The 22334-nt window shown below is 41.1% G+C and overlaps 1 protein-coding gene and 1 long non-coding RNA gene across 2 annotated transcripts in view; one reads left to right on the top strand and one right to left on the bottom strand.

Annotated features, from left to right (window-relative positions):
- The window catches only part of LOC135099849 (uncharacterized), an 85879-nt gene that overhangs the window by 9905 nt on the left and 53640 nt on the right, over window positions 1-22334 (bottom strand). The window contains exon 2 of the long non-coding RNA XR_010268401.1: window positions 7070-7177. This is a non-coding gene — a long non-coding RNA (uncharacterized LOC135099849). The remainder of the gene's footprint in view (window positions 1-7069; window positions 7178-22334) is intronic.
- Window positions 11181-16892, top strand: LOC135099845 (uncharacterized). The gene is made up of 6 exons (XM_064002448.1): window positions 11181-11745; window positions 12156-12190; window positions 12775-12917; window positions 13391-13549; window positions 13661-13795; window positions 15757-16892. Exons 1-6 carry the CDS (start codon window positions 11666-11668, stop codon window positions 15988-15990), a joined length of 786 nt encoding a protein of 261 aa, XP_063858518.1. The 5' UTR covers window positions 11181-11665; the 3' UTR covers window positions 15991-16892.

The raw sequence follows: 22334 nt of genomic DNA, 5'->3' as shown, positions 1-22334 counted from the left end.
TTCTCCCTCTTTTTTTTTTTTTTTTATTGTTATTTTGTTCCATGATAATTCTGTCTCCTATCTCTGGATGCAATAATTCTTATATGTTTGTCAGTGCGGATTCTCGTAATTTGTCTCATAATATCCATAAGAGAGAGAGAGAGAGAGAGAGAGAGAGAGAGAGAGAGAGAGAGAGAGAGAGAGAGAGAGAGATGCAGTGTTGTGCGTGAGCCTGAAGGGTTTTGACTGATGGCTGCGTTGTACCAAAGTTATGTCCTTTATCTAATCTTACTCCCTACAGTACGACTCCTTAGTGCATTCCTCACAAGTTCTATCACATATAGAATGTCACCAAGGACAGGCAGAACTCTCTCGATGAGCTGAGCATCATTAACTGGTCACTAAAAGCACTTTAAGCCTAAAAAAAATTTATGTATACGGCCCCGCGCTTTAAGGGTTAATTGTTGCCATTATGGTCACAAAGCTTGGCGTTGTCATTATGACAATGCTTGGCATTTCAGTAAGGAAAAAGTAAAAAATATGCTGATAAGATTAAGGAGGGGGTGAGAGTTCCACTAATGAGCTGTGACTGTGGTCAGGTTTATAATGCAGGTTCAGCAAAGTATGAAAAAAGACCCTCTTTATTTCCTGAAGTGCGAGAAAAGGTAAATGAACCACAGAGACAGTGCGTGCCTGCTGAAAGAAATGCATAGTTCCCTGCACTGAGTGAACAAGATGAACCACCACTGGCGGCAACGGAACCTGCTTCACCCTCTGTACCGAATCCCACGACTCGGCTTCACAAGATGGATGAGTGGTGAGACGCAAGCTATGAATAAATCTTGGATTGCCCACAGGTCCATCAAGTGTAGTGAGGCAGGACCAGCGGCTGAGGCAGCGGCATCACTGTCAACAGCTGGACCCATTTTGCAGTATTCGTTCGGTTCTACCTCAGTCACAACAGAGGGACGTGAACAGGGGGTGAGAAGGGAAACGAGATTATTAACTATCTGGTGGGTCACGTCACCAAACTAGAGGAAGAAAGCAGGAAGCTACAGAAAAAAAAAAATAAATAAATAAATAAAAATTTAGAGGAGGATGACGGAGGACGTCAGGCGTGTGCAGCAGAAAACGGACCTGTGAGGAGGTTGATGAGACTTAAGGACAAAATTACCTCACTTATTGATATGCTGAATGAACTTCTTGTTAAGAATACTGTCTTGTTAGATGACGAAGTTCAGGAGTCTGAATTAAACGAGGTGATAATGGACATAGTGCAGCGATGGAAGCGACTTGAATAGTCAAATGTATGTCCTGAAATGTACGTTGCCCTGTTGATGCTGAATAATGTTGAGAAGTAAATCATGTAATCACTGTATATTTCTCTATGGCGGTGATTTGATTTGTTATGTGTGCAGGTAAAAAATTTTGTCAGTCATTATAACTTTCATTTTTTTTTTTTTTTTTTTTTTTTTTTTGGAGAGGGGCGTGTTATGTAGAGCCTCCCGGCTCCCCGTTCCCCATCCATTTCCCTCCCCTTTCCTGTCACGTGACCAAGGAAGCAGGTGCGTCTTTTTATCCGGCATGGCATCCAAGAGTCAATGGTGGCCCGATACTTGTAAGAGGAGCATGTACTAAAAAGCAAGCAGTGTGAGGTTGTATTTGGGGGCATAATTAAGGCAGTATCCAGGGGGATTATCAGCTATATACCTCACAATTCTAAATAGTGCATCGGTCCATTTTTGTGGCTTAGTTTGGACTGGTCTCGGTGACTTTGCGGCCCCTCTTGTGAGCGTTGCTTGTGATCTTGATCTAGTCTCTGTGTATTGTCCTTTTTCTCATATTGCAGCGTCTTTCTTGTTTGAAATGTGTCTTTCTTCTGAGAAATCGAAGACTGGCTGAACTCGAAGTAGGCTGCCATAATATCTTACTGAGCAGTGGGTGGACACTGTTGTGGGTGGTTTGCTCATAAGATATTAAAGGCTGTGCCTAGTCGTCTGATACCTGTGAGTGTCTTTCCCTAGAACGTGTACTTGCAAGTCCTTTCTCAGCAAGTGTGGTAAGTTTTGCGTTTTGTTTTGTTTTTTCTCCCTGTGGGTAAGACAGGGTGGCGATCTAGAGGCATTTGCAGTGTGTGGCCACAACGAGTTACGTGGACTCGTGTCTTTTGTTATAGGAGGTTCTGCACTAGACTACAGAGAGAGGGAAAGCTCACCCAAATGAGTAGCAGCTGTAAGAGGGACAGGGTTTGTGGCCGTAACAGCTTTGACGACCTCATTCAAAATGTGAGGCCATGGACGAAGCTGTTTACGAGAAGCAGTATTTTAATATGTGACGTTAAGTCCACTGATCTGCAATTTTTCAGATGTTCGGTTGCCTTTTTTGTATATTGGTGATTTTTATTCCATATTTAAGTATAATGGGTATTTTTTTTCCTGTGCCCAAAGAATTACGTCAAAGCAGCAGTAATAACAGAGAGAGAAAAATTACACACCTATTCAGTAGTAGACCAGATATGACGTCAGGCTCCACTGCAGCATTCATGTTGATTTCTGATATGGCTTGCTCGATGTCTGATTGATTGAAATCAGTCTTCTATTAATGTGTCATCATTATTCCTATCTTCTGACACACTTGATTTCCTGTTATGTTCCCTTCAAGTAAACAATGATTTATATAGGTCATTTAGGGCGTCAGCTATTTATTTTGGTTGGGTAAATAACTCACCGTTGACGTCTAAAGGTTCCACTTTGCTCAGTCATTTGGCTTTTGATCTTTCATAACGAAAAAGATATCTGGGGTTCTGATTGATGACTGACACAACTTTTTGCTTTTCCAGTCATAATTCATGTTCATGTGATTCTACTTTTTTTTTTTTTCAGTATCACCTATTTTTTGGCGCAGTTCGTTGTTTGCTGGTGAATTTGTGGACATCCGCTTAGCCATTTCTGTCGTTTTCCTCGTAAAAATTTTGCGATCACGTGGGATGCTACTGTTTTGTCGTCTTCTTTGATTCCTTTTTGGAGCATGTCTTTGGCAAATCTCTAAAAGCCTTGAATATATCTGTTTAAACATTTGTTCCCTATTCATGTTTTCCATTTCTTTCGGTCCACTGAATATTGTGTACTTCATTTTTGGTGGGTACCCAATCTGTGTTTTCATGGAAGAAGTTTAAATTAGAGTATGAATTGGTCAGTCTTATATTGTATGATTCTCCCTGTTTTGTATGTAGAGTGTGATTACCAGTCGTTGATCTGAAGGGTTGATTTTTTCTGTTCTACATCCTATAATCAATTCTTGGTTGTTAGTTAAAATCAGTCGAGTGTGTTGGATGCTCGAGATACTGTCGTTACTATCTGTTGTAGGTTGCATTCTTTCATTACTTGCAGTAAAGCCTTAGACTGAGCTCTATCGGCTACCAAACCAGCATATACTGAGAGTGAGCACCATTCAGTAAGAGGCAAATCGGAGTCTCCATTCATAATAATGGTGGGTTCTGGTGTGCCAATTTTTCGAAATTCAGAATTCACCATATCTAAAAAAAATAAGAAAATTCAATGCTGAGCACCCCAGTGGTTGATATGCAGAAATAAACATTGTTTCCAACTTTGTCACATATAATATGACATATTCTACTTTGCCAATGGATCCTTTGGCTAAAACCCGACTGCTCTTTGTTAAATGTGCCTTGACATATGTTACTACTCCTCCCTTCTTCCTGCCCTCAGTGCGAACTCCACAGAAAAGACGGTATTCATCAATATTTATTTCAGTGTCGTGGATTTCTGATCTCAGATGTGACTCCATTATACCAATTCAGGGCTTGTTCCTCCCTCTTTTCCACCCTCTGACTACTTCATGCTACCTATTAAAATTCTTCACAGTGATGTTTCCCATGCCCTTGCTGGCCTAAACCCTCGGAAGGCTTTATGGACCTAATGAAGTCCCTCTTATTGTTTTCCGAAACTGTGCCTCCGTGCTTGCACCTTGCCTAGTCAAACTCTTTCAGCTCTGTCTGTCAACATCTACCTTTCCTTCTTCCTGGAAGTTTGCCTACATTCAGCCTGTTCCTAAAAAGGGTGACCGTTCTAATCCCTCAAACTACCGTTCTATTGCTTTAATTTCCTACCTATCTAAAGTTTTTGAATCTATCCCCAACAGGAAGAGTCTTAAACATCTATCATTTCACAACCTTCTATCTGATCGCCAGTATAGGTTCTATCAAGGCCGCTCTACTGGTGATCTTCTGGTTTTTCTTACTGACTATCGGTCATCCTCTATTAGATATTTTGGTGAAACTTTTGCTGTTGCCTTAGACATATGAAAAACTTTTGATAGAGTCTGCCACAAAGATTTGATTTCCAAACTACCCTCCTACAGCTTCTATCCTGCTCTCTAACTTCATCTCAAGTTTCTTTTCTGATTGATCTATTGCTGCTGTGATAGACGGTCACTGTTCTTCTCCTAAATCTATTAACAGTGGTGTTCCTCAGGGTTCTATCTTGTCACCCACCCTCTTCCTATTATTTATCAATGATCTTCTAAACCAAACTTCTTGTCCTATCCACTCCTACGTTGATGATACCACCCGGCACTTTTCCATGTCTTTTTGTAGACGTCCAACCCTTCAGGAAGTAAATAGTTCACGCAGGGAACCAACAAAACGCCTGACTTCTGATCTCTCTAAAATTTCTGATTGGGGCAGAGCAAACTTGTTAGTGTTCAATGCATCAAACACTCAATTTCTCCATCTATCAACTCGACACAACCTTCCAGACAACTATTCCCTCTTCTTCGATGACACTCAACTGTCCCCCTCTTCTACATTGAACATCCTCGGTCTGTCCTTTACCTATAACCTAAACTGGAAACTTCACATCTCATCTCTAGCTAAAACAGCTTCTACGAAGTTAAGCCAGTTTTTCTCACCCTTCTAGCTGCCAACTCTGTACAGGGGCCTTATCCGTCCATGAATGGAGTTGGCTTCACATGTCTACTCATACTACTCTTCTAGACCGGGTGGAATCAAATGCTTTTCGTCTCATCAATATCCTCTCTAACTGACTGTCTTCAACCTCTTTCTCATCCTCACAAGGTTGCATCTCTTGCTATCTTCTACTGCTGTTTTCATGCTAACTGCTCTTCTGATCTTGCTAACTGCATGCCTCCCCTCTTCCCGCGGCCTCTCTACACAAGACTTTTTCATCTTTCTCTCACCCCTGTTATGTTCACCTCTCTAATGCAAGAATTAACCAGTATTCTCAATCATTCATCCCTTTCTCTGGTAAACTCTGGAACTCCCTACCTGCTACTGTATTTTCATCTTCCTATAACTTGAATTTCTTCAAGAGTGAGGTTTCAAGACACTTATTCTTCAATTGTTGACTACCCCCATTCGAGGACCAGCATCTCAGTGGGCCTTTTTTTTTTTTTTTATTGGATTTTTGTTGCCCTTGACTGATGCTCCACCTATAAAAAAAAAAAAAAAAAAATTCAAGTAACTTTTATTCATTCAGGAAATTCATCTAACATCTTCATTTTATACGTTTCCTTTCGAGGCAGGAGACCTTCGATATTGCAGCACATTATCGTACTAAAATAGTTTCTGTGTTCTGATGTACTTATGTGCGTGTCTGGTATCTAGGCACATCTTCTGCTTCTTTGTTATGATGGTTTGGGCTTCCGGTCGATTCCCGTTTTTTTATAAGCGAAGAAGCATTTTCTGGCTCATACATCGTTCTACGGAGAGTAACTAGTGTCAAAGGCAGAGTATTGTGTCTCTTGTCTAGAGTTTTCTATGCAATGGCAGAACTTGAATGTGTTTTTATTGGTACAGTCTTTCGTGTGATGTTCTCCTGAGCAGTATTCACAACAGGTTTTTGTGAACAACAGCTTCAGATCCTCTGGATTCTCAATACGTGCTGTAATTTCTGGGTTTTATCAGTCACTGATTCTATTATATCACTCATCAATGGATTTTGGAATGATAGTGACAGTAATCTTGGGTTTTATTTTTTTTTGCACATAACACTTTGTAGAATTTGTTCAGTGTCTCCGAGTTTTCTATCTCATCGACTGATCGTTGCTTCACTTCACTGCTCGGGAGCACTAGTTTGGTGATCTCCTCATGGAGACGGTGGACACGGTTTTTTTTTTAGAGCCGAAAGTATTTCAGCAATGTTGTTGTTTGTTTTCAGTATCTTTTATGTAGCTGGCTTATTGTGTGCTCTGTTTCATATCGTTTGTTGACCGTAAAGCTTGGGAGTACAGTTTTGGTTTTCCATCTTCGTTCTCATTGTTCATTTTCCGAGTAAGACTAATCAATTCCATTCGCAGTTCATCAACATTTTTCGCCAGCCTGTTGATCAATCCGAATGAGACAAATTGCTGGTTCTGTTGTTTCAGTGACGTCATCACTAGTTAAGTTAGAACCAGCTCTTATTTCACTGACTAAAATTCAATATATCCTCATACCCATTTGTTTTCCTCCTCATACATTCCTCCCAAGTGTAGGATATTCTAGTGGTGAAGTACTTGATTACCATATGAGTCGGCATTCTTGTGCATTTAAAATGAAATAATCCATTACATTGATCACACCTGACCGCGGCGGTTTCCAATTTACTCGAGCAGTTTCCACATTCTTGTTAGAGTGAAACTTTTTCATAATATCTCTTAATAATGCTAATCCCTGATAATGGGTTTCATAGGAAAATGTGGGTGACTATTTTTGTCATTGTCACCGTTACTCGCGGAGTTCACTCTCACACACACACACACACACACACACACACACACACACACACACACACACACACTGTTCAAGTAAGAATACAAAAACAAAATAACGGAGTAACTGAAATTTCCACCTCCTCTGTTTCATCACATCTGTTGCCTAGCCCAGGAGCACAGATGTTGGCATTAATGTTCACCTGTCTATCAGAACTATGGAACATACAGTAAAGCTAAAAAAGTGGAATGTGCTGTTCAGACTAGCGCCAATTTCGTCCCCCACCCCACTTCCGGAACACCTGACGACGCCTCACCTTCCACGTACACAGGGTGGCGTGGTGGCCCTGTCATTACTCACCTGTAGCCGTAGATTCCCTCTGCCAGACAGGGATTGCCACGTGAGGCCTTCTGGAATCTTGCAGCTTCCCTGGTTTTCGTTGGTTGTTCTTCAGTGCCCGGGCGCCACCTACCGGAATGTGATTTTTGTTATTGTTACTACTGTTATTATTATTATTATTATTATTATTATTATTATTATTATTATTATTATTATCATTATCATTATTATTATCATTGTTGTTGTTGTTGTTGTTATTGTTGTTAATAGTAGTCCGTAATAGTAGTAATAGCAGTAGCACTATAGTAGTAGTAGTAGTAATAGTAGTAGTAGTAGTAGTAGTAGTAGTAGTAGTAGTAGTAGTAGTAGTAGTGTAGTAGTAGTAGTAGTAGCAGTAGTAGTAGTGTAGTAGTAGTAGTTGTAGTAGTAGTAGTGGTAGTAGTAGTAATTAGTAGTAGTGGTGGTAGTAGTAGTAGTAGTAGTAGTAGTAGTAGTAGTAGTAGTAGTAGCACTAGTAGTAGTAGTAGTAGATAGTAGTAGTAGTAGTAGTAGTAGTAGTAGTAGTAGTAGTAGTAGTAGTAGTAGTAGTAGTAGTAGTAATAGTGTAGTAGTAGTAGTACTAGCAATAGTAGTAGATAGTAGTAGTAGTAGCAGTAGCAATAGTAGTAACAGTATCATGAATTTCAAGTTTTAATCCGTTTGATGAGATCTAAGTGGTTTTGGATCTGATACTTTATTGCCTATGGGTTCATTATTACAGCTATAATCATTATCACTATTACCATTACTTTCTTAAAGTTACTGTTATCACTGTCTTCATTATCATCATCATCGTCATCATCATCATCATCATCATCATCATCATCATCACAACCAACACCGCCATTGACCACTGATAAACAGATCAACTTCAGGGTTTTTATTTCTTGTATCTCCAGGCACATCCCACCAGCTAGACGCGAAATGTGTGGGTGGGTACTGGTGACCAAGAGGTGTGTGTGTGGATACTGGTGATGGAGCAAGTTGTGTGTGTGTGTGTGTGTGTGTGTGTGTGTGTGTGTGTACTGCTAAGTCAGAGCTGAAGGCAACAATCTGGGTTACAGAAAGCGAAAATGACCATTAAGGTACAAAATACATTGTAGTTTATCTTAAAAACAGTTAAGTAACAAACAGGAATCAATATGAACGAATAACTGACCATGCTCTTGCTCTTCTTGTTATTGCTGTTACAGCGCGGCAGATCGCTTCATTCTCTTTATGGTACACAGTGACACAAGTGTTTAACATAATAGCTCGTTGGAACACAGCGCCATACCTAACCAGTATCTTACACCTGAACAGTATAGCATTTGTCTCTCGCCTGGCTGGTCCCTCTCCTCTCCACATCCCCTTGGCTCACATCGCCCACAGGTACCACCCAAAGGTAACACTTCAGTACCTGTCATACTTCCATTCGACTTCACCTCAGTATGGAATATATATATAATGGACCAGCACTCCACTTTACCATCTGTATTTTGAACATGGGAGGTAACAAGAAGCCAGTAGATTTAATTAGCAGTTTCTCAATAAAATATTCATTACATAGCGACGTATACATATGCGCACAGAAACTTAAGGAAGCAATGTAAGCTGCAAGAGGCTATCAGGCTTATCTATTTCCACTATCACCCTCATCCACAAATTTTTCTAATATTCTGTTAATGACTCGCTACTATCAAGATGAGTAATATTTCAGTCATCTGCCGGTCTGCTTGTGAACTCATTTTTTTTTTTTTTTTACCTTCATTTCAAGTTTCAATCCACTTGATGAGATGTGGTTGGTTTTGGAACTGGCACTTTATTGCCTGTGGACTCCGAGTAGTTCCTGGATTTTGAGACACTTCAGCGCTTCATTTTTATTAATTTCAAAAGGTTCTAAATGAAGCTACCTGGATTTTAAGAGTGTTTTTATGGTTCTAGTGACAGATTAACAAGATGTTAACATTACTAACAAGAGGAACAATCTTGAAAACCCTGCTAATCATCTCTCTGGCCTTTAAAAATAGTCGTTATGAAAGAGCAATAGCGGTTCAGAATACGGGGTTTATTCCAAGGTGATGATGGGAGTCGTAGTAGTGGTGGTGGTGCAAGAGTTTTCTCTTGCGAATTTCACGGGAGAAACAAAATACTTGAATTTATTTATTTATTTATCTATTTTATTTATTTATTTATTTTTTTTTTTGGGGGGGTAGGAGGGGAGGGCTGTGGCCGGAGAAGAATCGGCCAGCACACATAGTTACTCATTTAAAATCACACACACACAAAAAAAAATATAAATAGATAAATAAATAAATAAATAAATAAATAAATAAATAAGAAAATATGAATTACAAAGTTGACCTACACGAGGCAACTCCTTACGTCTACACATGTTCTACAAAATGCTTCCAACCAAGTGACAGTATCAGACAGCGACCTCCAGCTATTGTATCACTAGTCCTTGACTTGTCCTTGAGGAAGACAAGGTCCTTGCATTAATTCATGTTCTGACTTATAATTATGAAAATCACAAGACTAAATTTGGGATATTACTACTTTAGCGTAACTTCCTTAAAGAGAGAGGGGATCTGATAAGGAGTTTAAGTGGTATAGGGCATATAACAAGGGTGACAAGAAAATCCTCAATGTCAATAACTAGGATAGGACAAAAAATAATTGGTTCAAGTTTGATAAAGGTATATAAAAAATAGAAAATGATAGGAAGGAACTGGTTCTCAAACAGAGTGGTAGATGAATGGAATACTCAGTATTAGGTTGTTAATACCGAGTCATTAAGGAGCTTTAAAAGAGGATTAGACAAATTTATGAATAAGGATGATAGGTAGAGATAGATAGTAATCTCTCATGCAGGGAGTGCCACGTCCTGATGGCTTCTTGCAGCTTCCTTTATTTTCATATGTTCTTATTCTCTTATCATGTGCTGAAGACCACAAGCGTCCACAGAGGAGGGCGATACGCATGTCACGAAGATAATCCAGACGTGTCACTTGGCAACACCACAATGATATGTACGAGCATTGTTGCTAAAGCCACGAAATGACCGGCCATCGATTCGCTTTCAAGTTTTTTTTTTTTTTTTTCTAATGTAATATATTAGGTTAAGTGAGGTTAAGTTAGGTGAGTTTAAGTTTGGTACGCTGAAAGAAAAAGTTGAAGGCAAGTCGATAGTTAGTTTAGATTAGGTTAGATTAAGTTATGTAAGGCTAGGTTAGGATAGATACATACCTACACATCAATCAGATGCAACAGGTGTACTCCAGTAATTAGCGCAGGGGAGAGGACCAATAAGGAGCAATTTTCCAGAAAGTTCATATTCGAGTGTTTTCACAAAAATATTGCGTACATTTTTTGTATAGTTGCATGACTTCATTTGCTGCTCAGTTTTCCCAGCCGGCAGCAAAAACGAGCAGCATGATGGGAGAAATTTGCCCTGTGTGTGCCTTGTATGGGACTTTAGAAGACTGTAGTACAAAAGAAGCTCCTGAAAAAAAAAGCTGCAAGTGGCGATGGGAAAAAACTGAAACTTGTCCAGTAAGTGTGATGTGAGTGAGAAACAATGGAATAGCAAAGCAATGTGGATATAAATAAGGCTTTCATGTCTCGATCCGCTCTGTCAGTGTTTACAAAGTTGACATCAGTGTGTGTGTGTGCGTGTGTGTGTGTGTGTGTGTGTGTGTGTGTGTGTGTGTGTACACCCTTCAAAACATTACCGAGCTTTGTATGCGCACCTTCCCAGCATTACCGACACATATCACTGCTCCCCTAACAGTGGCGTGGCTGCAGCGATAAGACCCTTACATTTTTTTTACATCACCAACCAGTGTCACCACACTGCTGAGTGCTGACACTGGTTGATCATTACTGTGAGTGACTTGCAAGCATCGTGTAAACAGGAATCTTATAAAACACCATAAAAACTAAGAGGAAAATGTAGGTTAAGGGATTTGAACTGTTGAATTGCACTATTTTGTCCTAAAATGTATCTATATCGTGAATAATACTAATTCCTACAGTTTATTATTGTATAACTTTAGATGAAAAAGCTAAAACACTAGAGATACAAGATGAATAAATAAATAAAAGACAAGGAAGAAACTGGAAAAAAAATAATTCATATTTTTATATATATTTTCGTACAGCGCTGGATCGTGCCAACGTGAAAAAATCGTGTAAATTCAGTTCAATTTATTTTGTTTTAAGCCGTGTAAAACTGAAACTCGTGTTAACCGATAGTCACCCGTAGTGTATATCAGTATGGGTTTAGGTCATTCCATCTGCCTTAGACCCATATTCAGAAACGATTTGCTGTCTGACCACGATTATTTTCAGAGACCATAGAGATGATTAACAGAGTTCTCAAGAGTTTCTCCAATCAGTAATATAGAAATCCTATCAATCTGTCACTAGAACCACCAAAACGACCCTTCAACTAGAGCCTTAGAAAGAAGTCGAGGTACGGAAAGAGGTGCTTCAGAATACGGTCCTAAACGATCCAGCCGTCACGGACTGCCACACACCGCAACCACCGCAACTTAGGAGCCCGTTTTCTTTTCTGTCCTTGGCAGATTTGAGATTATGGCTGTTATAGTGAAGGGGATATCCTGGCCTGCGATTGGCTATCTGATGGCCGTCTTCGTTTTAATCATCTATGTCTTGTAAGTACATATCAAGCATGCACACATTTCTTGCTTCATTTAATTCTCTCTCTCTCTCTCTCTCTCTCTCTCTCTCTCTCTCTCTCTCTCTCTCTCTCTCTCTCTCTCTCTCTCTCTCTCTCTCTCTCTCTCTCCTTATTTTCCTTTTTTCTGTTTTTTTTTTTTTTTGTGCTCCCATAAACTTTTCTACGATCTTTTTTTTTTTCTCTGTCCTAGACACTGACAGATCAAAATCGTAATCAATATGACGTGAGTAAAATATGTTTTGTCTTTAATTTCTCGATAGTTTCGGTGACACCTAACAGTTATTCATGTACCATACAAACCATACAAATAATAATAATAATAATAATAATAATAATAATAATAATAATAATAATAATAATAATAATAATAATTTTTTTTTCCAGGCAAAACTCGTTCTCCGTCATCGTAGTCGATAGAGGTAACAAATAACAGAACAGTTCTATTTATTCTCACAGTACAAATGAATAAAAATAAATAAGTAAACAGGCTGACAAATATGACATATATAATAAGGTAATAAACAGCACATATTATTTGAGAAACGCACATACTATTTGAGAAACGCCCAAATGTAAGAACTCCACTTACAAAGGAAATGACCTTTACTCATTAAGAAGTGATTATAATGGTAGAATCAAAGTCAACTCTACTCAAGTAACATACTGCACTCCCTACCACTGTGTTTAACGTTATTCCCTCAACTTCTAAATCCTTCGATCTGCTGAAAGTTTTGCAAAACACCAATACATCTACACGATTGTAAACATAAGCAAAGGTCAATGAACCAGCAGACCATGGTGGATGTACTACCACAAGCTATATCCTTCTGTGCTTCATTTTTCGCCCCTTTCCCTTTTTTTCTTCTCTCAGTTTAAACCTTCTCAAGAAAAGATACCACAACACTTAACAGTCAAGAAAAAACGCAAAGTACAGTCGGAGTGTGGCAGGTTACTTGACTTCTGCCTGCACCTTGTTTTATTAATTTCCTCCTGTTGGTTTCAGACGCTTCACAGAAAAGGAACTTGTCGCCAGTGGCAAACACAGAGGCCGGGGAAAGAGTCTCACGGTGTCAGATTCCTGGACTGGAGACCATCGAGCAGTACCGCGCGTACCTGCACCACAGAGAGACCACCTGCGCCGATATGGTCAGTGTGGTTCCCTAGCTCCTCTCTGTGTCCCTGAAAGGCTGTGCTTTCACTCCTCTTCCAGTCTTGTGCGTGCCGGTATTCAAGGATGTGCTGACATGCAAATGGTTATTATTAACGAATGTATAAATTAAACGAATGTATAAAAAAAAAAAAAAAAGTCAGTTTATCTCAGTGAACTGGTTGGGGTTATTGGCCACTAAAGTCTAGAGGACAGAGAACAGGGGTGGCTTTTCTTGATCTCACCCACCGAGTCCTTCAAGCCTCTCCATTCGAAATAGTCTTGTCCATTTAAATACCATACACCAGCACACAAAGCCGAGTTTTCTCTCGAGCAACAAATGCAACGTCTGAGTTTTCACTCTTCCAAAAACCATCGCACTTGGGAAGGCTTTTTTTTTTTTTTTTTTTTTTTTGTCATACTGTCTCTAAGGTCCGGGGGATAGAAGGTCACGCCAGTACTTCTCCCACAGCGTGAGTTCGGGGGCAAGCCGCCTGCACCTGGTGACGGCAAGAAGTTCGTATGTCTTGACAAGAGGTTCAACTTCACGCCAGGAAAGTGCCTCATCTTCTCCTTTGGTGTCAACAACGAGTGGTCCTTCGAGGATGAGATGGATAAGTTTGGATGCAAGGTGACTGGCTAACATCAATCGAGGTTTGGATTTATTTACCACAATGCCGTGTTCTTTCTTTCCGTCTGTCTATTTGTCTGTCAACCCGGCTCTCCATCCCCACCCCAACAGGTGTATGCCTTCGACCCCACCATGGGTAAGGAGGACCACCAGCGCTCCCCTAACATCAAGTTCTACGCCACGGGCATCGCCCACTACCAGGGCACCAAGAGAATCGGCATGGGGAACAACTGGAGTGAGAAGAAGGTGAGCCGGCGGCTGTAAAGCATTGTGAGGGCAGCGTTACGTAACGACAAGCGCGGCAAAGTTTAATAATGATAATAGTAACACTTAGTTATTACACACATACTCATAACTTGATATAGAAAAACTGTGTCCAGAAAAAGTTTCCAGCTAATGTGTATATTTTGAGAAGAGGTTGTGCGACATCAAGGTAATTTTGTAGACCCTTACAGAGGACCGTATTACCGGGCAGCAGTGATGCAGTAGTTCCACGCGCGCTTTGGGAACTCGGGGGTTCTCAGGAGCACAAGTCCTGTCTATGGTCTGGGGTTAAGAAGGGCATCCACTCGAGATAACGGTTCCCAAATGTCACAACCAAAGTTCTTCTTTAGTAGGTAGTACCATTCTAGCCCTAATAGATTAGGGAAGCAGGACGTAAAAAAGAGCCTCTACAGGGGACTACTACACAGGCCTACAGATGCCTTTGAAAGATGTGCACCCTGTAATGGACGCGTTAACAATGACACCAAGAAAAGCAGCTTACCTACATCCAATTTTGGGGTTCGCTATGGGCCGAGTTGCCGGTGATCGCCGGCTGTTTTAATGTAGGGTCCAGTCAACGCTCCTATAGTTCTCTGGAGAAACACATTTTAAAAATCCCTCTCATGATACATCTTGATGTACTGTACCTATATGCTACAAAACATGAATATCAAGTGTTCATGCTAATAGTATCCACGGAACCAAATGATGCACTCTAAAGAACATTTATAATAAGCTAAATACTCACAACTAGGCTCTCAGTGTCTTCACATTTATTTCTAGTCTTCTACTACATATTTTCCACTGTTTTCTACAGGGTGCTACATGTGCTGTAGTTGATTGCACGAACATATCACGAAAGAAGAGCCAAGTTGTGAAAGGATGAATCGTATATCCTAAGAAGAAAGCGGCAACTCAGGGAAAACACTGGGAGACACGATGTAAATAAACAAACGGCAACTCAGGGGAGGCGCTGGTAGACACGATGCAGACAATCTTCACCAGTGTCCTGCTGGTCTGGCATCAAGACATGGTTATTTCTTAAATATGTGCCAGGATTTATAAAGATGTATGTTAATTATAAATTAAATGGCTAAAGAAAACTTATATAAAGAGGAAAAATAGCATTCGTCCCAGCATGATGATACATCCAAAACGGAGATAATGTACATTTTGCCATATTTCTTTCTGTATGCTGGGTAACGATGGCTAAAAATATTAATAATATTTTATTAGTTGCTTTCATAATACACAAATGACAAAGATTTTTTTCCCAGTTGACTGCCTTTTATGTGTAAAATTCATTCGGCTGGTGAATCTCGCACTTTTTCCAGACCATAGCAAGCGTCCCAATTTCGTGATTAATGTTTGCAAAAACTAGTCAAATTGTTAAAAAGTTTTCGGTGATGATTCAATGAGTAAAGCCTTGATAAAATTGTGGTACAGATGCTTCAAAGACGGAATGCAATCCATTGACAATAAACCAAGTTCTATAAAACTTTAAACGAGCAGAACATGTGATAATGCTGATCGTGCGCTGAATGACAGTGCATAAAGTGTTTCTGAAATTTTTATAAATCTTGACGTAAAGCGAGTGACAGCAAATTTTTTCCTATGGCCCTAGTCAAGAGTGTACAAGAAAATCCGTGGTAAATCTGCAAAGGAACTTGTTTCATACCGCTAACAACAACGCACATTTCATAACAGACGAGTCGTGGGTCTATGCGCCTAAGACCCTAAAACAAAAGTCTAGTCGGTATTGGAAGTTGCTTGCATCTAGATTACACAAAGTGGGAGCAGCACTGAAGCTGAGGCTATGCTTACGGTGGTTTTGGATCATGAAGGTGTTGTCTTATATCCTTGTAGCTTAGAATACGAAGCTATCAATCCCCTCCAACAGGAATAAATCACAATACGCAATACGTACTGTGTACCCTCCCCAGGTGGACCGCTTCGAGAACCTGGTGCGACAGGCGGGCGAGGAGGGACGCGAGATCGACTATGTTAAGCTGGACGTGGAGCTTTCGGAGATCGACTTCCTGCAAGACATGCTGTTCAACTCGCCACACGTCCTGGCCAGGATCAAGCAGATTGGAATGGAGGTTCACGATGGGCCATATAAAGGTCTGTGCTTTGAGTTTTGCTTTCCTTCCTATAAACTTGTTTGTTGTTATTAATGGCAAATACGGATTCCCTCCTCCATGCATGATGGTGGTGACTGAAGTTGTAGCAGTGATGAAAGTAGTTATGATGACGACAGAGAGGAAGTGATAAAAATAAAGCTTACTTTTGTATTGCGGCGTGGACTATCATATTCTGATTACTGATAAGGTACACACACACACACACACACACACACACACACACACACACAAGCACATATATCACCTGCTCTGGTGACCAGATTTTTTGCTGCTTGCTTTTTTTTTTTTCTTTCTTTTCGTTTACGTATAAAGGAGGCCAACCAAGACCAGAAAAATTATATTGGGATAAAGGTTCAATTAAATATGGAATACCACTTCCTTCTATTAAACCTCATCTTCTTTTCCGCATCGAAATACAGGTGTCTGAAGCAACAGACAGTAACCACTTCCCTGATCCCTTCTACTTTCTCTATTCTCATTTCCAAACCAAAGCTGGATGTTGCATCCATGTGCCCAATGGCAAAATTTGCTCTCGTGCCCACGTCCTTGAAACCTTAGAATTTTCTACACTCTGACTACAAATGCAGAGTCATTCTCAAACTAAATTTATCTAAGCTGTTTGGCTACCATTTAACTCATCTAACTACAAAAAATTATTTGACCATCTCATTTCCAAAGTGAAGCGCATCCTGTCTCTCTTCCCTTTCACGGAGATCTCCATTCCTGAAAACTTCAATGTTCACCACCAACTTTGGCTTTCCTATCCTTTCACTGACCAACCTGGTGAACCAGCCTTTAACTATGCTATCCTCCACGATCTAGAGCAACTAGTGCAATATCCTACTCGTATTCCTGACTATTTCGGAGATACGCCCAACATTCTTGACCTTCTCCCACTCTCTAATACTTCTGCTTATGCTGTTACTCCGTCTTCTCCACTGGGCTCCTCTGATCACAATTTCATATATGTACCTTATTCTAACGTTCTAATTTCTCTTCAGAATCCCCAGAAGCGGAGGTGCCTCTGGCGTTTTGCCTTTGCTAATTGTAGGGACCTGAGGAGGTGTTATGCTGATTTTCCTTGGAATGACTACTGCTTCCATGTCAGAATCAGTCTTCGTGTGCTGAGCGCATAAAGGAGGTGATAGCGTCTGGCATGGAGGCGTACATTCCTCCCTTTCTCTTGCCCTGAAGTTTGACAATCGTAGCTGAAGGTACCTGATTGAGAGTTTTGAGCATCCGGTCCCTCCAGTATGGGTTCCGTCATGGCCGCTTTACTGGTGGTCTGCCTTTCCTTACTCAGTCTGGGTCATCATCTTTTAGGGATTTTGGTAAAACTTTCGCTGTTGCCTCAGACATTTCTAAAGCATTTGATAGAGTCTGGCACAAATCTTTGATTTATAAACTACCTTCCTACAACTTCTATCCTTCTCTCTGTAACTTCATCTTAAGCTTCTGTTCTGACCGTTCTATTGCTGCTATGGTAGACGGTCACTTTTTCTTTTCTTAAGTCTACTAACGGTGTGATCCTCAGGATTCTGTTGCAGCCATGTGGCTGAAAATATACATATTAACATTAAAAGGTTCTTGGTGGTTACAGAGTGATGGTTTACAACTTTACAGTGATAAGTGAAAGTGTTTTACATTGAAAATTTAGAGAAATGATATGAGCTTGGTCGTGTGTGGCGCTTCGCAGGCAAGGCTCGGTCCTACAAGTCAAAGTGATGCCACGAAGTGACGGGAAAAAAAAAACACTGAAAGTTGAGGGCACAATCAAGTCTGGGCAGCACGGTGGGCGGCAGTGGGCGAGCGGCGAGACACAAGTCGCGGCATCAGATGTTGGGTGTCCTGAGTGTGGTATGAGGTGGCTGCCACGGGGATGTATGGGTAGAGGCAACTGATTAGTGTGATGGACTCACTCACGCGGAGGTCAGGTCACAGCGAGAGTCACGGGGAGATGACAGGGGTGGTGTAGGCTAGCACGGTCTCCGTGCTATAGTGGATGGCAGCGATCACCCTCATGCCTCACACCCGCCCTGTGCGTCCACTCCACTCACGATCCCCAGCTTCATCAGAGTTCACTAACACACTCGCCATTACTGCTTTTCATTCAGATATTGTTTATAACTTGTCTATAATTCTGTTGCACTTCCACTTATCACTGAAGAAGGTTGTTGGTAGGATCGAGGAGGGTTGGAAGGGTAACATTCTGATCTGTGACTGCTCTGAGGAACCCCGGCACACACGTTTTGACTCTTCAGAGGTCAGAGGACGTGTGTGTGTGTGTGTGTGTGTGTGTCCGTTAAATCTTGTGTTTTTCTTTTACATCAGCAATCTTTAGCCTCTCTCTCTCTCTCTCTCTCTCTCTCTCTCTCTCTCTCTCTCTCTCTCTCTCTCTCTCTCTCTCTCTCTCTCTCTCCGGCGAAAAGCTTTTATATTGTTGTACCGTTCCTTCCTGTTGTTTCTCGCAGTAATGATCAACCTTTCACCACAGATATGAGTCAAACAAGTCGCCATCAAGTGTTCTGGCCATATTTCATGCTGATGAGGTGTGCCGGCTTCAAGCTGATCCACACTCGAGATGCAGGTGGCTGGAGAGAGGTGGTGTGGGCGCGAGATTTCTGAGGCTCGACAAGATCACTCATCCGTTGTGTGTGTGTGTGTGTGTGTGTGTGTGTGTGTAATAATAATAATAATAATAATAATAATAATAATAATAATAATAATAATAATAATAACAATAATAATAAACGGTTTATTTATATGGCAATAGTTATACTGAAAATACACGATGGGTTTAGATAGAGACTTAACATCAAACTTAAGGTTAATCTAGCGAGACGAACTAACTGGTAATGGCTCTCACCATGGTAGGAATCGCGCTGAGGCGGTATCGGTCCGTGCGCGGCGTCTTTAGGGGCGTTATCAGGTTACATAAGAACATAAGAAATAAGGGAAGCTGCAAGAAGCGACCAGGCTTACACGTGGCAGTCCCTGTATGTAATATACCTACCTATTTCCACCTATCATCCCCATCCATAAACCTGTCTAATCTTCTTTTAAAGCTTTCTAGTGTCCTAGCACTAACAACATGATTACTGAGTCCGTTCCACTCATCTACCACTCTATTTGAGACCCAATTTTTTCCTATCTCCTTCCTAAATCTAAATTTTTCAAACTTGAACCCGTTATTTCTTGTTCTACCCTGGTTACTGATCCTAAGAATTTTGCCTACATCCTCCTTGTTATAACCCTTATACCACTTAAAGATTTCTATCAGGTCCCCTCTTAACCTACGTCTCTCTAAAGAATATAAATTTAACAACTTCAGTCTCGCCTCGTAAGGAATACTCCTCGTCCCATGTATCCTTTTAGTCATTCTCCTCTCTACTGATTCTAATAGACCTATATATTTCCTGTAATGTGGGGACCAGAACTGCACAGTGTAGTCTAGATGAGGTCTGACCAGCGCCAAGTATAACTTTAATATTACTTCCGGCCTTCTACTTTTAACACTCCTAAAAATGGTTGTGTGTGTGTGTGTGTGTGTGTGTGTGTGTGTGTGTGTGTGTGTGCGACTTGAAGTATCCATATCTGTATGATGTTGAATGTTATTAACCCTTAAACGGCGGGATGTATTGTAACTTGAAGGTCTCCATATGTGGGATAAAATAGAGTTTTTAACCCCTAAACAGCGGTGATCATCTATTTAGGCGCGAACCGGCAGGTCGCTCGCGGCAGTGATCATCTATTTAGGTATGATTTTTCCCGCCTAGAGTTTTAAATTCAGACTTCTCATTTTCCTCTCAGATGTTCTAGAGACATGTGGCAACTAAATCGCTGGGGAGACGACTTATTCTCTCCCGGCATAGAGGTCTCAATCGTGATTTAAGGAGCTATGGAGGAGGTGTCTGGCAACTAATGTGACTCGCCGGGTGGAATGGGTGCTTCCTATATGTTTTTTTCCGCCAGAAATGCCACAGTACGGCACCTCTGAGATCTTTGTGTATTATTATTATTATTATTATTATTATTATTATTATTATTATTATTATTATTATTCTCTCTCTCTCTCTCTCTCTCTCTCTCTCTCTCTCTCTCTCTCTCTCTCTCTCTCTCTCTCTCTCTCTCTCTCTCTCTCTCTCATCAGCTTTCTTGTGTGTTTCTTTTCTTCATGTCATCTTTTCATTGTCATCTTGTACTTCCACCCCTTTCTATTTATTCATTACTCTTGCTCTTGTAGCCACATACACGCAAGTTGCCCTTCTAACACAACTCGTTTTCCTTGAAATACAGTTCCTGCTTTTTTTTTTTTTCAGACTATCTGTTCTAAACATTCGTCTCTCTCTCTCTCTCTCTCTCTCTCTCTCTCTCTCTCTCTCTCTCTCTCTCTCTCTCTCTCTCTCTCTCTCTCTCTCTCTCATATCACCCTACTTACTAGAAATATTGAGAAAGGTCCGAGAGAGAGAGAGAGAGAGAGAGAGAGAGAGAGAGAGAGAGAGAGATTGACTGATTCATTGATTCATTCATTCATTTACTGTTGCATTAATAATGAAATACAACAATGGAGAAGGACCTTGCCACCCACCCCCTGGGCAAAGACTTAAGGGTAGAGTATCAAAAATATAAAAATACAGTGTACATTACAAGAATATAAGTAAATAAATAAATACAGATATTGCACACCTTATTGCATAAATATCCTACAGTCTGGGAGCAAACGTAGGATATTTCTAAGAGTGGCTGAGTCTAAGAAATGGTCAGTGATGGTATACAAGTCATGTTGACCTTGCAGCCTAAATTTAGCAATGAGAGGACATTCCGGGACATAATGACGCAGAGTGTGTCCCCTTGGTGCAGCACACAACACACAGCATACACCAGAAGCACTGACTTCCCAAAAGTATTTATAGCCTAATCTGAGCCTCACTGCCACCCTGTCATGTGATGTAGTGTGTCTCTCATAGGTGTAAGCACAGCTCTGGGAGACACGTACATAGTGAAGACTACTGCCACTGCCCCTATGGCAACAAAGCTCCAACTGATCACTAATGTTACTATGTACAAAGTCCTTAATGCTACTCTTAACATAGCCCAGAGTGTACTCAACGCCAGGGTCCACTGTGTCTTCCTGAAGGGCACATTGAGCAAGGCGGTCTGCCTCTTCATTATGCGGGATACCCACATGAGAGGATATCCAGGTGAAGTGAACCGTGGCACCAGCACCTTCCAGGGCGTGGATGAGATCAAGACATTTATTAACTAGATCACAGTCCATGGGGGAGGTAGACTGGAGAGCATACAGTGCAGCCTGACTGTCAACAAAGAAGAATACATCCTTACGGAGAGGCGCCACAATATGGAGCGCCTCCAGAACAGCATACAGTTCTGCCCTAGTGGAGGACATGTGTGCAGGGAGTCGCCTAGAAATGTAGTCGCGGATGAACAGCCTACATTCGGACCTGCTGCCATTGACTGAGCCATCACAATAAACATGAATAGCCTGAACGTGGGGGTATTTGGACAATTTAGTCATGAACATGTCTTGCAGCACATGAGGGGGCCAGTCTCTCTTGGACTGATGCAGTGAGTGATTATCAACACTGACACAGTGAGGGTTCCAAACGGGTTGGAGCGGTGACATAACAACGTTAATACAGGCCTCGGCTATACCTACACTTGTAAGAACTCCCAAGATCTTCCTGAGGTATGGAGTTGTAGGAGTCCCAGGATCATAATACAGGGGGGGCGTCAGTGATCCCTTCAGAGAGTCGGAGCCCGTGCATAGCATCCGATCAACAGTACGACAAGTAATTTCCTGTATCCTACACATAATACTCGGCAGTTGCAGTTCAGCTCTGAGGACCTCAATCCGAGCAGTCATTGGGCATCTCAAAATTATTTTCATGGCTTCATTCTGAACAAGCTCCAGGGGACGGAGCTGGGTGGCACTAAACTGTATTAAAATAGGGGCTGCGTAGTCAATGAGGGACCGTACGACAGATATCATGCAAGAATAAGTAAACATTTAGTATCTTCTCATATTAAATGGTGTTGTTTTCGTCTTGTTTCTCTCTCTCTCTCTCTCTCTCTCTCTCTCTCTCTCTCTCTCTCTCTCTCTCTCTCTCTCTCTCTCTCTCTCTCTCTCTCTCTCTCTCTCTCTCTCTCTCCTTATCATCTCTCTCTCCTTATCATCTCTCTCTCTCTCTCTCTCTCTCTCTCTCTCTCTCTCTCTCTCTCTCTCTCTCTCTCTCTCTCTCCTTATCATCTCTCTCTCTCTCTCTCTCTCTCTCTCTCTCTCTCTCTCTCTCTCTCTCTCTCTCTCTCTCTCTCTCTCTCTCTCTCTCTCTCTCTCTCTCTCCTTATCATAAAGTATG

This window comes from Scylla paramamosain, chromosome 4, assembly GCF_035594125.1.
Source record: "Scylla paramamosain isolate STU-SP2022 chromosome 4, ASM3559412v1, whole genome shotgun sequence".
NCBI lineage: Eukaryota > Metazoa > Arthropoda > Malacostraca > Decapoda > Portunidae > Scylla > Scylla paramamosain.
The sequence above is the reverse complement of the archived record's forward strand: the minus strand, read 5'-3'. Positions and strand labels throughout refer to the sequence as shown.